This window comes from Triturus cristatus, chromosome 2_1 (genome assembly GCF_964204655.1).
Source record: "Triturus cristatus chromosome 2_1, aTriCri1.1, whole genome shotgun sequence".
Lineage (NCBI taxonomy): Eukaryota > Metazoa > Chordata > Amphibia > Caudata > Salamandridae > Triturus > Triturus cristatus.
In genome coordinates this window covers 32,454,800-32,470,022 of record NC_140581.1, presented here as the reverse complement: position 1 = coordinate 32,470,022, position 15,223 = coordinate 32,454,800, and the positions used below count along the sequence as shown (strand labels likewise).

General features: G+C 48.4%; 1 protein-coding gene across 7 annotated transcripts in view; it reads right to left on the bottom strand.

Moving 5' to 3' along the window:
- LOC146863653 (putative E3 ubiquitin-protein ligase HERC1) overlaps positions 1–15,223 on the bottom strand; it is a 1,482,062-nt gene that overhangs the window by 284,913 nt on the left and 1,181,926 nt on the right. For all 7 annotated transcript variants that reach the window (XM_085627737.1, XM_085627739.1, XM_085627735.1 and 4 more), the window contains 2 exons: positions 13,946–14,047; positions 5,684–5,857 (listed from right to left, as the gene is read on the bottom strand). In XM_085627737.1, coding sequence (XP_085483863.1) covers positions 5,684–5,857; positions 13,946–14,047 — 276 coding nt within the window. The remainder of the gene's footprint in view (positions 1–5,683; positions 5,858–13,945; positions 14,048–15,223) is intronic.

Here is a 15,223-nt window from a genome sequence, read left to right as displayed (position 1 = left end):
AACAGAGCAGGAGGGGCCACCCCCCCATGCAGCACACACACATAACATGCAGAGCACATCAACACTGACAACAAAGTGGCACAAACCCCAACACGTCCACACCAGAACACAGGACACAACTGGTGCCGACTGGGTGTAGACACTGGCCAATCACAAGTGGCATTGCAGGGAAATCTGAGTTGATATTGTACAAGTACAAACACACATCCATGATGTTTTCGACATGTCCACTGTCCCACAGCAAATGGACAGCCCCTCCGAAACAGCCACGATGTACACAGTCATGCAGTCTGTATGTAAACATGTACAATGCGACAACACACATGCGAACACATTGTTAAACTGCATCGCCCCTTCACATTGCAGAGGGACAATCAACACCTCCTGCAGAGCAGCCCAAACCTCTCTTCTCTGATGATGAAGAAGACCACCACAGCTTTGACTCTGATGCCCTCCAAGAGTTCATTAACAGTCTCCGTAGCCCACCTCTAGGAGCTGGGCAGCCCAGCTGCAACGGGACACCCCACCCCCTACATAGACCACACAGCAGGCAGCACCCACCACCAAGGCTGCCTCCCAGGACCCCCACGAAGAATACATGGCCTTCCAACACTGCGAGTTGGGATGCAAGGAGCAGCTGGCTGAACAGGTGCGGGTGGGCTTCGACCGCATGGCAGACAAACTAGATGCCATTTGTGGGTGTCTAAGTCCCATCAGGGACCACTCACAGTCCCTAACGGACACCGACAGTCCGCTCCATGCCCTCCAATGAACCATGGCTGACATCGCCAGAGTCCTGCCTGTGCAACAAGAACGACTGTCTAGTCAGGGTGGCTCCAGCGAGCTTGCCCGGGAGTTGGGACTCATGCGGAGGCTCATGGAGACCATGGAGTGGGCCAATGCGGAAAGAGCGGCTGCCACAGCTGCACACCAGTGAGAGGTAGCTGGGTTCCACAATGACCTCAAAACCATCCTCATGGCATTGCTGCCACAAGGCCTGGCACAGATACATGCTGCTTCTACCACTACATTCAAATCTCCGCCCCCTGAAGTGTCAGTGCCACACAGAGCGGCAGACATTCCACCTTCGGACCCTGAGGTGTCACTGCCACACAGTGCTGGAGAAAGGCCAGCACCACCCACACGTGAGGCACATGAAACAGCAGAGGACGAAGATGCGGATGAAACCACCTTACTGGTACGGAGAAAACTGTAGCATTCATCTCCACTATATGGCCGGTTTCAACTTGGTTCTGCCCTCTGCATCATCACCTTCCATCATCCCCCGATACACTCTGCGACACTCACCTTGGACCTCGCAATAGACTGCCATATTCCATTTGATAGCCAATGACACAGCTAACAGACTGCGGACTGAACTCTTCCACTTCCTTTGGACTTGTCATTCCCTGAATGACTCTGGCTGGCCCTCCACGGGCCAACATTTGAAGGTGGGGTTTGCATGGCCCTGTACTGCTCCAGATGCAACACTCCACTGAATGTGCATTAAACATTCCGAATCACACATATGTGTTGTCTCTATGGTCTTTCAAGTGTGGTAGTATGGATGAATTAGGGTCAGTGAATTCCTCTTACGTCCATGTGGTTCATGTCGTTGGACTTGGGTCGCAGGGTGACACATTGCCGATTGTTGTCCAGGTGGCGCTGACGCAAAAAAAGCGACACACGCATTTGTTGCTTCCTGGTCTAGCCCCGTATGGGACCACGCCCAGAGCCCAGGGGTCATTGTTCAAACCCTTAGGCTGGACTGGCATACGCCAGGTTAGCCCACTAACCTCACGCTCCAGGGGGGACAACAACATCACATGTGCCAGGACTCCCCTGTAGTGATCTGCTGCTCACAAGTCTAGTTGTCAACATGCCACGGCCACTCTCTCACTGCTGGTTTACACCCACACCGCACCCGTCCAGCACACGCGTCACAGCACATGTGACCCTGCCAATAAATAGGGCCGGGCGCACAAGCACAACACCATATCCAACCTCTCTTGGGGTGTATCCGTGTAGTGTGCATGTAGGCATGGGGGCCCAGGGTCATGCGACATCACATTCCGCAGGCCTAGAGGTGACATGATGGCCTCCGCACCACGATACCCAATCATAGAGGGTCCATGACTAGCGGGGCACAGACTTGATGGCACCGGATAGACTGCAGCTGACACAGGCACACTGCCACGGGACGGTGACTTTTGGTACACTGAGGTAGGGGCACCTTAAGTGCTGATCGGGTGTGCAGCCTGCGATGATGCCCCGTCCCGGCGGTCCGGACGGCTCAGGTTTTGTGTGTTTTGCTGGACCGCAGTGTAGGCCTGAGCCAGTGGGCAGCGTGGGCCTACCGCCATGTGGCGTCGCCTCCTGGGTCACAGAGTTGGCGGCACCTATAAGGCTGAGCGGGTGTGCAGCCTGCGATGATGCTGGGTGCACTGGTATGTCCTCTGCCATGGAGTAATCAAGACTAAGTACCAAATGTGAGACCTGGTGGCCTGCGGAGCGGGGGTGCATGATGTGGAGGGTACCATGCCTGCAGGCCTTGGGCTTGTGGCTTGCAGCGGCACGTGGTGGGCCCTCTTTTCTACACGCCAGTGGCGGAAGGTGAGCAGTGAGGCCTGCGTGCGCAGGGGCGGGCATGCACCGCTGGGCGGCGGGAGGGGCTGGGGTGCAGCTGCCTGGGTGCGCAGGGGCGGACAGGAGATGATGTCGCATGCAATTGTATGTGCCATTCAAGTATCTGGACTCTGTTTCAGATGACGGGTCTGTCTCAGATGTGGAACTTGGTGAACTGCACTGCATACTGGCACGTGGTTGGAGACACACCGGTGGCAGCAGGTGCGCAGTGTCGGCACTCTCCCTGTCCCTCTCTTCTTTTCTCTATCTCTCTCTCCCCCTCTCTGTCCATCTCTCGTTCCCCCTCTTAGTCCGTCTATCTCTCTCTCACCCTCTTTGTTCGTCTGTCTCTCTCTCCCCCGCTCTGTCCGTCTGTCTCTCTCTCCCCCTCTCTGTCCGTCTATCTCTCTCTTTCTCTCTCTCTCCTTCACTCTCTCTCTGTCCCTTGATGTGCGAAGGACACACCTTCTCATCATGATTTTTGTCTTGCAGGCTGTGACCTACGGATTGTCCCGAGGGGAGCCGCCATGTGTGTTCATTTCTATTCTGTGTTTATTTTAATAAATTATCATTTGTTGCTTCGAAGGTGAATGTGTGATGCTCATTTTTGTGACGACACATGCCTGTCACCAGATGTGATTGTGCGACATCACGCGGGTTATTTGGTACATGATTCAGTGTAGTTGATGTGGCATGTCTTTGGCCGAGGGTGGGGGTTGGGGGGGCGGAGAGGGGGGTCCTGGGGGTGGTGGCGGTGGGTGTTGTGGCCCTCTTGGGTGTCCAGTATGCATGTTCAGTGGCTAAATGGCATCTGTTGTTCTACAGGTGTGGCTCTGGGCTGTGCTCTCTTTTCTGGTTCAGGTTGTAGTCCGACTTTGCACCAGGTCAGAGCAGGTGTTAGTTTCCTGGTGCTAACGAGCCTTATCGCCTGTTTTGTGATCTTATCGCAGATCAGGCTGGTCGTTGAGAATGTTGCCGAGTGGTGTTGTCGCGGCTTTTAGCACGGGAAAGCCTACTCTGCATCTCATTAGCAATAGTTGCCGGGGTCATCTGTGGCGAGGTTTTTTGTGGCTGCTATCGCCGTAAAACTGGTGATATGGGCTGTTAACACCAGCTTGTGAATGGGGCGGTAAATGTATCGTGACTTTGGCTGCGTTAAAGTGCCGATAACTCAGCGATAGCTCCTTGAGAATATGGCCCCCAGGGTTTTAGTCTTGGTCAAACTGTGACTGAGTTGTTGGGATGGTGATTGTAGTAGTTCTCGAGCATCAGTGGATGCTTGCACAGGGCTTTACATACTTTATTGTTCTGAGATATTCCAATGTGAATGCATGCATGTGGGCCATACGAAAAGGGTTCAAAAACAACAGAGAGAGCTAGGACGTCTGGACGGCCGTCCTTGTCCCTAGAGTCAATTATAAACCAAATAAGACGGCCACCTCAGCTGACTGTCTGACACGATAATGTCTGGCACCTCAATGGTTTTTTAAGAAAACCCTCAGGGCCTGATTCACAGAACTAACTTAAGACAAAATCCTAAACTTACTACCATTTTGGTATTCACAGAAGGCACTTACTCATTTTGGTATTCACAGAAGTTAGGAGTCCTAACTTTAGGACTCCTAAATGCCTTATGTGAATACCGAAAGTCTTAAAGTTAGAATTTTTCTCATTTTCGGAGTAGAAAAATTAGGACTCCTAACTGTACTACTCCTAAACTGAGAAAAATCCTAACTTTAAGACTTTTGGTATTCACAGAAGGCATTCAGGAGTCCTAAAGTTAGGACTCCTAACTTTACTACTCCTAAACTGAGAAAAATCCTAACTTTAAGACTTTCGGTATTCACAGAAGGCCTTTAGGAGTCCTAAAGTTAGGAGTCCTAACATTACTACTCCTACACTGAGAAAAATCCTAACTTTAAGACTTTCGGTATTCACAGAAGGCATTTAGGAGTGCCATCTGTGAATACCAAAATGGTAGTAAGTTTAGGATTTTGTCTTAAGTTAGTTCTGTGAATTGGGCCCTATCACACCAACCTGGTTGGTGTCATGCTTCATCATCGGGTCCCAGTTGAGTAGACGAATGCTACTGAGCTGTGCTACGACACCTGTTTACAGTGGAGCAGGTTTGAGGTGTTGGGTGAATGTAATGATGTGAAAGTGAATCTAAAAATACCTCCGGATTCTACCTGTTGAATATATTCTTGGTGATCCTGGGTATATTTAAAAACTAGAGAGTGGATAAAGGATACTATGTGTAGCCAATTACTATCCAATTATGGTCGACATGTTTCAGCCAGCTCAAAAAAATAAATGGGGCTTTGTTCAGGACCTCTCAATTAACGTGAAAGTGAAAGCGTGTGGTGAAAAAGTGGAACACTATGTATGCCAAAAAGGACTGACCGTAATATGGGTCCTCTCAATGGTTAAAACATAAATCAGTTTGATCGTTTGCATATCTGATACTGGGAGGGGGGGGAGCCTTTACTTCACCAACTTTGAAGTTGTGGTCTCTCCTGCCATTCACCTAATCGGTATCCTCAGGAGCAGGCTGGCATTATCGTGTCAGACAGTCATCATATGAAAAGGGTGACATGGGAGATGCACAGAACCACAGATAACTATTCCCATGCCAGCCTCGGATTAACAAAATAAATTCTATATTAAAAAATTAATATTGCATGTTTATTGTGTACCAATTGTGGATAGCCCCATAGAGCTATTGTAAGCCTATATAAAAGGAACATAGGTCTAGTGGGAGGTTTTTGTATTGATTTCTGATTGTTGCCCTTTTCTCCCAGACCTTAAAAATAACCTATAGGGGGTACCCTTGATATTGTGTGACCCTCTGAGTGCTCCTTGGCTGGCCTCTCTGGTAGCCCAATGCCACTGGCAGTTTGTGCTTGTCTAACTCAGAAACAATGCAGTGACTGACCATGTGTGATACAACAAACGTATCATTCATTCAGACAGTTCCAGACCCCAAACTTTACCCTGAGTCCAAGGCATAGGATGCTCAAGTGTAATACTTGCACATCAGGTCAGGCACTGAACTCACCTTCTCGTATGAATACTGTGCCTTGAGCAGCGTGGGTAGGCGCTCCAGGAAGACTCTCATGCAGGGGGCCTTGTGCAACCCCACAATGCCCTGGGATCGTAGGACTCTGCGACAGGAGGCTAGGATGTGGTTCTGTGAAACCCAGCTTGGAGTACAGCCAATCACCAAGATATCCTGGAGACATGGGAGGACAGGAGATTTTTAAAAAGCTAGTCTCGTCTGAGCTTATGCAGAGTCTGGAAACACAAGAGTGAATGTGTGTCACTGTACCCGTGTTCTGTGCTGTACAGTATGTGTCAGTGTACAGATTCCTAGTCCTGTACAGGATGTGCGTTGCTACACATGTGCCCTATACTGCATAATATGAGGGTCACTGTTTGGGAGCTCAATAGGATGCATGTCACTGTACACGTTCCCACTCCTATACATGATGTGTGTCACTGCATATGTGCCCTGTCATGTACAATATGAATGTGGCCACTTGGATACCCTGTGCACTATGGGATGTGTGTGACTGTGCAGCTGCCCTTTCCTAAGCAGTATTTGATGGCACTGTACGGATGCTCTGTCCTGTACAGTATTGTTGGGTTGCTGCATGGGCATTGTGGAGTACGCTGCCTGACTGTATCAATAAAACACCAAACAGCAGAGTGGTATTACTCTGGACACAGAAAACACACCAGGTGCGTTCCTGGCCACTTTCATTATATATCTTCGTGGCGTTGCGGCCGTGAACATCATACTCACATTAGTGGGGTCCGTCTTCCAAACACCCCTCCATGACTTCTCATCATGGGGTGGTAAACCCCAAACATAACATTTCTTCTTTACCCATACATTAAAAACACCAAAAACAGTAGCATTGAGGAGATACCTGAAGGACATTGAACAATGAGAAATGAAAGAGGGAGAGAGAAAGTGAAAGATAGAAGAGAGAGAGAGAGAGAGAGAGAAAGAGAGAGAGACAGCTACTACTGGAATTCCGTGTCAGCATAATAAATCGGTTCTTCAGAGGATGCGGCCTAAGGTGGTACCTCTCAGTCACTTGCCGCCAGAGAGTTTCAACCCCATCATTTGGCTCTTCATGTGGCTGACAGATATCAGGAACAGAGTGCTGATGCGAACTATCTTTTCTTGTACCTTTGCTGGTAATGGATGGCGTCACTGGGAATGGATGTCACTTGGTCTCTCAAGAGGGTGTCAGCAGGGAAACCAAGATGTGGCTCCTTGAATCCTGGCAGCGTCTAGTTGTCTTCAGGTGCAGACACACTCTGGTTGAGTGTTGGTGATTGACCACTTAATCTGGCAGCTAGTTGCTGGTGAAGATTAAAAAAAATACATTCCTTGCCACAGTCTCACCTTGCATCTGAGCAGTTAGCATGGTTCCTTTTACCGAGGTGACCTTCCACAGGTCAACCTCAAAAGGCAGCAGGAATTTGCTCTGGGGAGGCTGATTCTTGACTAGCAGCATATTACCAATGTGAATGACTTGCCTCTTGGCACGTCTCATTCAAGAGATGTCGTCATATTGGGCCTGGCACTGATGCAGCGCTTTATTCACTTGATTCTTTAAGGCTGAGAACTCTTCCACCTGGGGAATTCTGTAATTCACAGCCTGATTCATGCAGAGAACACTGAGGCTCCCCTTGGTTGTGGCATGAGGGGTGAGACGGTATTCCCTCATAGAGCGCACACTCCATGTTTTGTTCATTTGCCAAGGCAATTCTGAAGATGTTGTTCAAAGTCTGTATGAACCTTTCTGCCCTTCCATTGGCTTGAGGGAAACGTTGCGTGATTCTCCTGTGAATGATGCCATGGGATTGTAAGCACCCAGTGAACTTCTGACCACGGTCTGTTTGAAGCTCACAATACAAACCACAGGTAGCCATGATTTTTTCCAATCAGGGAATTGTTTGGCTGGCTGTCATTGACTCGATGACCTTAATTTCAGGGTATTAAAAAATTCGTCCATGATGACCAGCATATGTCTGCCATCAGGTAGACTCTCGAGATCCGCACTGGCGCTGTTCTATGCGATGGGTGGTATGGCTTCAGTGATGATCGGTGCAGATGTCTCTGCAGCTCCAGCAGCATGAAACAGTGGACATTGCCGAACAGTACGTGCCACCAGATCATCCAGATTCGGGAACCATACTTTGCACTGCAGTCTGGCTTTAGTTCTGACGATCCCCTGGTGAGGTGAGTGAGGAAGGTCAAATGCCTGTTGTTGCATGGTTCTCGGGATTACCAATCGGGGGCCTCTCATTAGACACCCTTCCTGGGAGACAACTAGCTCCAGTTGAACACTCTGGAGGGAGGCCAGGGTTAGCATGTGTCTGAGGTACAATAGCAGGCCTTTTAAGAGTGAGGGTGTGTCAATTTCCAGACGTTACCGCAAAGATGTACTGGTTTAAGGCAGTCATCAGAGCTGGTGGCCTTATCAATGCCCATAAGGGAGCTAGTGAGCTGCTTAGACAGCTCTACCACCAGTCGAACATATTCTTCTACTTCCTTTGCTTCTGGTTCCTTTTCCACAGTAGAAGCCTTTTGTGATCCAGGGCGATACACCGCAGAGAACTGGTATGCTTGAAGTTGAAGAATCTATTTCTCAATTCTTGGAGGCAGTTTAGAGGAGGATCCAGTGAAAAGAGCAACTAGTGGCTTATGATCTGTATGAACTGTGAATATAAGTAGATATGAAAATGGCGGCAGCCTCAATGCACAGCAATGGCCTCTTTTTCAATATGGGAATAGCACTGCTCAGTTGCAGTCAGGGCATGACTGGCGTACGCCACTGGGGCCCACTCACCATAGGGTTGCCTTTGTGATAATACAGCTCCCAAATCAGTGTGGGATGCATCTACTGATAGCTTTGACTGTCAGCTGTGGTAAAAATAAACCAACGTGCTGTCCGCGGACAGAGCTCGTTTGGTTGCTCAGAGGGCCTTTTCCTGCGGGGGTCCCCAGTTCCAGGTGGCATTCCCCTTTGTCAATTTTTGAAGTGGGGCAGTAAGGGCTGTCAGGTTCTGGATGAAGCATCCTAAATATGTAAACATCCCTAAAAAAACTGCTCACCTCAGTGACAGTGGTAGGTGCCGGTGTCGATTGGATGTCATGAACTGTTGTTGGTTCTGGCATAACCCCTTCCTCTGAGAAACAGTATTGGAGAAAAGAGCATTTCTGATTGTGGAGTGTAAGACCATTGTCCTTTAGTTGCTGTAACATGGTTCTTAGATGGTCAAGATGCTCCTCCAGTGTTGGGGAAAAGATCAGAATGTTATCACTGACATTTATGACACCTGTGAGGCCAGCCAAAATCCCCAATTGTGTCTTGAAATATTTCTGCTGCACTCAACACCCCGAAACTGAGGCACTTGTACCTCTGGAATCCTACATGGGTGGAAAATGTAGTGATTGCCCTGGGTTCTAGGGCTAGCATTAATTTGTGGTACCCGGCTCTCAGGTCCATTTTGAAAAACCACCTGGAGCCATTGACTTCTGCCACGATTTTATCAACCATGGGAGTGAGATGTCTTTCACGTCGGATGGCCAGAGTGGGCAAACGCATGTCAACACAAATTCTGACCTCCCCCAGCTGCTTGGGTTTCCGGTCCGCCACTATTGTGTACACCCAGGGCGTGGACACCCAGGGTGTGGGGCCATCAATCTTCTCAATGATGTCTGCTTGCTCCAACTTTCACAGCTCAGCTTCTACCTTGGGGTGCAGATGAAAAGTTACTCTTCGATGTTTAAGCTCAACAGGTTGGATAGAGTCATAGATATGCAGATGAATGATACGGTCCCTGTGTTATGTACCCCAACCTAGGCCTATGTAGCAAAACAAACTTTCACCTACATTTGTTCTACCTTGCTCTGCATACTGGTTCTAGTCCTGTCCTTTTACCCCGTTATGTGCTGAATAAATGTCGATTGGTTTCCTTGAAACTAGCCTAATTTATTATGCATAAGGATTCTTAGAGAAGTCCGCTGCACATAACGTACATAACAGGATTAACATACTCTGTATAAAAGTCATGGTCATTTTCATCCTAGGGCGATAGAACTACTTTGCATAGTTGCAAGTATTGATTTTGGCTTATTTACATAATTGTACTCACAACATACTGATTGTGGCAGGAACCCTGACGCTATATTTATGGTATAAAAGAACAATACCTGCACTAGATACGCAGAGGAGATGCTTTGACGCTGACAATGAGGTCCCTGCAGGCAGAAGGTCCAGCATGCAGTGGTCTGACATCCCTTGCGGGGTGTCCAACTCGAGACCAAGACAGGGTCCTTCATTCTCACCCATCAGGTAATGGAGTTGGCTCTTTCCTAGGGAATTCTTGGCTTTACACCCAAATACATGCTCGGTACAATTAGGTACACTTAGGTAGGGTTGCATCATAGGAGTACGCTTGATTACTGTCATGTTTATATGCCTGCATATATTCACTGTTTTAGCACCATGGTGAAATTCTACCTTCTATTTACTCTCTTGGTGCTTGTAATCTTTTACATTTGCTTCTGTCTAATGATTATCGCAGGAAACATGTTTTATTCTAGAATGACACTGGTTCAATGAATGCTTATTGGAAACATCCTCCACGATTATCCTGTGTATCTCTCTGAGACTAAGTGAGTTTGATTGACTGAGCGAAAAGTACTGCACTGTTTCCATAATCCCTGACGGATTAAGGGTTGTCCTGTTCAATGGTTGCCAGAAACAATTTGCTCCTTGGTAAGGCTAGGGGGCCTATGGTGGTACTGTGAGCTAGCTGGTCTATAGGCTGACATATCCTTTGGAGATGTCTGGAATCAGTCTAGACACCAATCCCATAGTTTATGTTACCTACAAACGCGCACATCCCATGTATTTTTAGGAACTACATGGCACCTGAGACATTCTTTGCCTTCAAAGGGAGATGCAAACTCATCCACCAGGACGTCCACGCTTCCTAAGTGGATGCTGAAAGCAAAAGTGACAAGTTGAGAGACACATTTAGCCCTGTGCACCGAGTGAGGGTCATGCGTGATTTCTGTCGTGAAAAAGCCTGCCTGTGAGAGTGGTGTGGATGACCCATATGCAAAAACTTGGGTGGAGGTGGGGCGCAAGACTCACTTGAAAAGGGAGTGTTTTTAGGACATCTTGCGCCGATTAACACTGGCAACTGATGGCCTGCCAGAAGGATGTTGCACTTAGCAATACGTTTCTTCAGCTATCCACTCGGTTGTAATGCATGGATGATGTGGAAAGCTCCTTCAGTGTCTTCATCATTCTGCCCTGTCTTCCTCATCTTCTGGTGTGGTGGGAGACTGCATTACGCTGATGACTTTGGTCTTCACCACCTTCTTAGCTGTGGAAGAATGGCATAACTTGGCAAAGTGGTTGGGTTTGTTGCATGCCGAACACCATTTTCCATGAGCTAGGCATGGTCGTTGGTGTTGATATGATCATCCACACCCATTACATGTCTTAGGAGTCGAGTTGGATTTGGGACGGGGTTTCTTTTTCTGAAGTTGCTGCTTCCATAAGCGTGGCACACACTTTGGAGAGTTCTTTGGAGCGACTCGTTGTCAGCATTTCAGCCATGGACATCACTGGAACTTGATGGAAGAACAACCCAGTATAAATTGGGCACGAATTTCATCATTGGGCAAAGTACAAGTGCTGGCTAATTCTTTGAGACAAGTATAAAAAGTGTCCATGAATTCTTCAGGTAGCTGATGGACCTGGCGCAACAAGAATCTTTCATATTCTGGGTTTGCAAGGGGTTCGAAATGGGCTATCGGAACGTGTTTTAATGTAGTGTAGGTGAATTGATGGCCAACCTCAATAACAGCCTTCCCCAGTTTACGGGTGACCGCCCTTATCAAGTGCAATGGCACGGGGCACAGTTGATCATTTTCCAGGTCCACTGCGGCAAAATAGGTCTCCAACCGCTCAACTCAGTCCTTCCATCTGGCTATTTAGGCAGGTGGGGGCCTGTCCACTACAAACAGTTCTAGAGCAGGTCCACGATGAGGGTTGCAGCAGTTTCTGCAGATGCCACAGAGGTCAAGACACTGACCTTCGGCAAAGATGATGTAGTGGAGGCGACTTTCAACGGGGAGCTGGGGAAAAGCAGGTGTAGGATGGTGCGAAATGGCTCCAAACATGCAGTGGTAACGTCCTTAGGCATGGCGCACGTGTTCCTGTGGTGCTGGAGCATGGACTGTCGATTATCTGCACAAAGGGGTGGGGTCCGTATCCTAGGCGTAGGGTAGGCGTGCCTGTGGTGAGTGTGAGTGAGGATCAGTGTAACTGCAGGCGGGAGGTAGCAGAAATATCCTGTATGACTCATCAGACAGCCATGTGTTCAAATGCAGGCCAGAAAAACGCTCCGCTGGTGAAGAATGTCACCAATGCACTGTGAAGAAACTGTGCTGCTGAAAACACTACGCAAACAAATGATGAACGAAATGCTGAATAAATCATACATTCACCCCCAGTCAAGAGATCTGGGTTAAATCCATCGTTCTTTTGCTCACCATGCTACCCCAGTTTGACCCAGCCATATGCAAATGAATCTTGACCCTGTGCCTCAAGGGAACAGTCCAGACCGAACTGCGAAGCCAGGTCCTCCCTGGACTGTAAACAAGCATCCTGGGACCGGTTTCTGGGTATTACCCTTCATCAGCCAGGCTAGCTTGAATCCAGTGACATAATGAGCAAGGGATCCACGTCTGAGCATACCCATCCCACTTAGGGTGAAAAGTACCACGCAAGCAAATGATGGACGGAATGCTGAATAAATCATACATTCACCCCCAGTCGAGAGATCTGGGTTAAATCCATCGTTTTTTGCTGCAAATCAGTCTTGACCCTGTGCCTCATGGGAACAGTCCAGACCGAACTGCCAAGTTGGGTCCTCCCTGGACCAGAAACAAGTATCCTGGACCAGTTTCTGGGTATTACCCTTCATGAGCCAGGCTAGCTTGAAGCCAGTGGCACAGTGAGCAAGGGACCCACGTCCGGGCATACCCATCCCACTTAGGGTGAAAAGTGCTACGCAAACAAATGCAGGCACCCCTCCTGTGAGGCCCCAGCAGCATTAACTGCCGAATCCTTACACCGTAGCTACGACTCCCCTAGGGGAGGAGCTGAGGTATTTTTTCTCCGAAGAGGAGCGTAGAGACAAAGTGAATGAGGGGGCAGAGTGCAGAAGGGTGTGAATAAAAATGTCTGTCTGAGTCCACTGAAACTTTATTTGGTGGTCACAGCGACATGGTTAAAACGAGAGACGGTGTGAGGCGGGAACCCAAATGATGAAGCATGTCACCTAACGGTGACTGAGGGTTCTTGTCCTGAGGGATTTCTCCCCCTATAGGTCTCCACTGGACACTCGTCCTTCATCATATATCTCTCTTGTTCTCTCTCCCCTAGGACGTAGCAAGTCATGCTTCTATGTGATTTATAATTCTTCTAGGGATCAGTACTTCTGGCTATCACAGATCCCCTTTGATTCCAAGTGTGTATATGAGACACTTTTATTACATGCCTTTGTGACGTCACGGCTCTGACCATCATACTCACATTAGTGGGGCCTGTCTTCCAAGCACCACTACAAGACTTCTCAACATGGGGTGGTCCACCCCAAACATAACAAGTATGACTCCTATACTGGATGTGTGTCATTGCACAGGTACCCCGTCCTGTAGAGCGTGTCATTGCATAGATACCATGTTCTACAGGATCTATGTCACTGCGCAGGTGCTCAGTCCTATACAGTATCCGTTGTACTATGCTCTACAGGATGGTGTTACTGCATAGATACCCTGAATTTCACAGTATGAGTTGCATGAATGCTCTACCAGATGCGTGTGACTGCAGGGGCGCCCTGTCTGCTCAAGTATGGGGGACAGTTATGCTTTAAAGGATGTGTGTCACTGCACAGATGCCCTGCCGTTTAGAGTACATGTGTCGCTGTACGTGTACCCTGGCTTGGAGAGTATGCCTGTGTTTGCACAGATGCCATGTTCTTTAGCCTGCCTGGTGTATTGTACACGTACCCTGTCAGTTTATATTTATGGTGTATTTTGATTACTAAAATACTGAATACTTTAAAGGTAAAGCAACATATCCATCCTCACACCTGGAGCTCCAGAAATGTTCACTGTTATTTATTCATATTTAACACAAATAATAAACTATTGAAGACATATTCATTCAAAATGCCCTATTTGACCACATTTTAAAATCCATTGGCTACGAGTCACCTTTGATCGCCCACAGCAGACGGAGACTCCCGCCTCTGGGATCCAGGAGGAAGAGATGATGGAGCCAAGCCCGGTGACCACCGTCTGCAGGATGGATCCGTCCTAGATGTGGGAAAAGAAGCAACAGACATAGTGGGGAGGCAGCCAATCAGAAGCCTGGACTGAGTACATCCGCGAAGCAAGGACAAGAAACAACAGATATGGTGAGCAGGCAGCCAATCAGAAGCCTGCACTCAGTACATCCGGAAAGCAGGGCCAAGACACAGATATGGTGAGCAGGCAGCCAATCAGAACCTGGACTCAGTGGTAGAGGAACACAACATCTGCATCTAAGTAAGGAGGTAATTTTCAGTCCTGGGCTCATTTCGTCTGTCGCTGGGAAACGGGAAGAAGGTGTGGAGTCACCGACATCCACACGTGGAAGGGCCCACCCCCGTGATGTCCCACAAGTCACGTGGAAAAAAATGGCAAAACCCAATGTCAGAAAAGACACCAGAGACACCACATTCGGGAAGCAAGAAATGCCCTCATGTGGAGGAGCAGCGCCTTATTGGAGGTCAGCTGTACAGAGAAGGAAGTGCCAGTGGACGGTGTGGAGGCCAATAGGAATTGTGGGTGATGTCACCAGACCGTGAGCAGGTGACAAACAGTCTTAGTGAAGCAAACTGGTCATGCTGAGGCCTATCAGCACAAGACAGCAACATGCAGATGGCATCTGAAGGTCAACAATCACACTGGTGGCAACTGATGGTCAACCATCAGCCATGAGCTGGCCACTGCTGCATGTGGCCGACGTTGCACTCCACTGTAGCCCGCACAGATGGGGAGCTATTGGTATGTTGGGGAGCAGATGGCGCTGGGTCAGAAGTGTCATCAGAGTGGTACACAACATACAACATACATGGAAATGGCAGAGGAGGAGGAGGGCAACTGTCAAACTTGTGCTGAAAACATCAGACTAACAAACACCCTGTCCAATAATTTGCAGCTCCCATGAATTAACTATTACAATCAGCCAACCACCCCATTTTTATGAGGCCCCATAACCACACAGCGCTACAAGAAATCAACTGTGTGAGCTTTCATAGTGACTCTTTATGGGATTCAGGTGTTCAGCACATGTCAGCGTTGCATGTGTACTTGTGTGTGTCTAGAGAGGCTGGTGACTAGGATATAGGTTGCATTCTTGGTATGATTACCCCTCTGATCTGTTTTAATAAGTATGTTCATTCTCATCTTTATTATTTTTTCTCTAGAACTGGCTGCAGTATGTGCAGC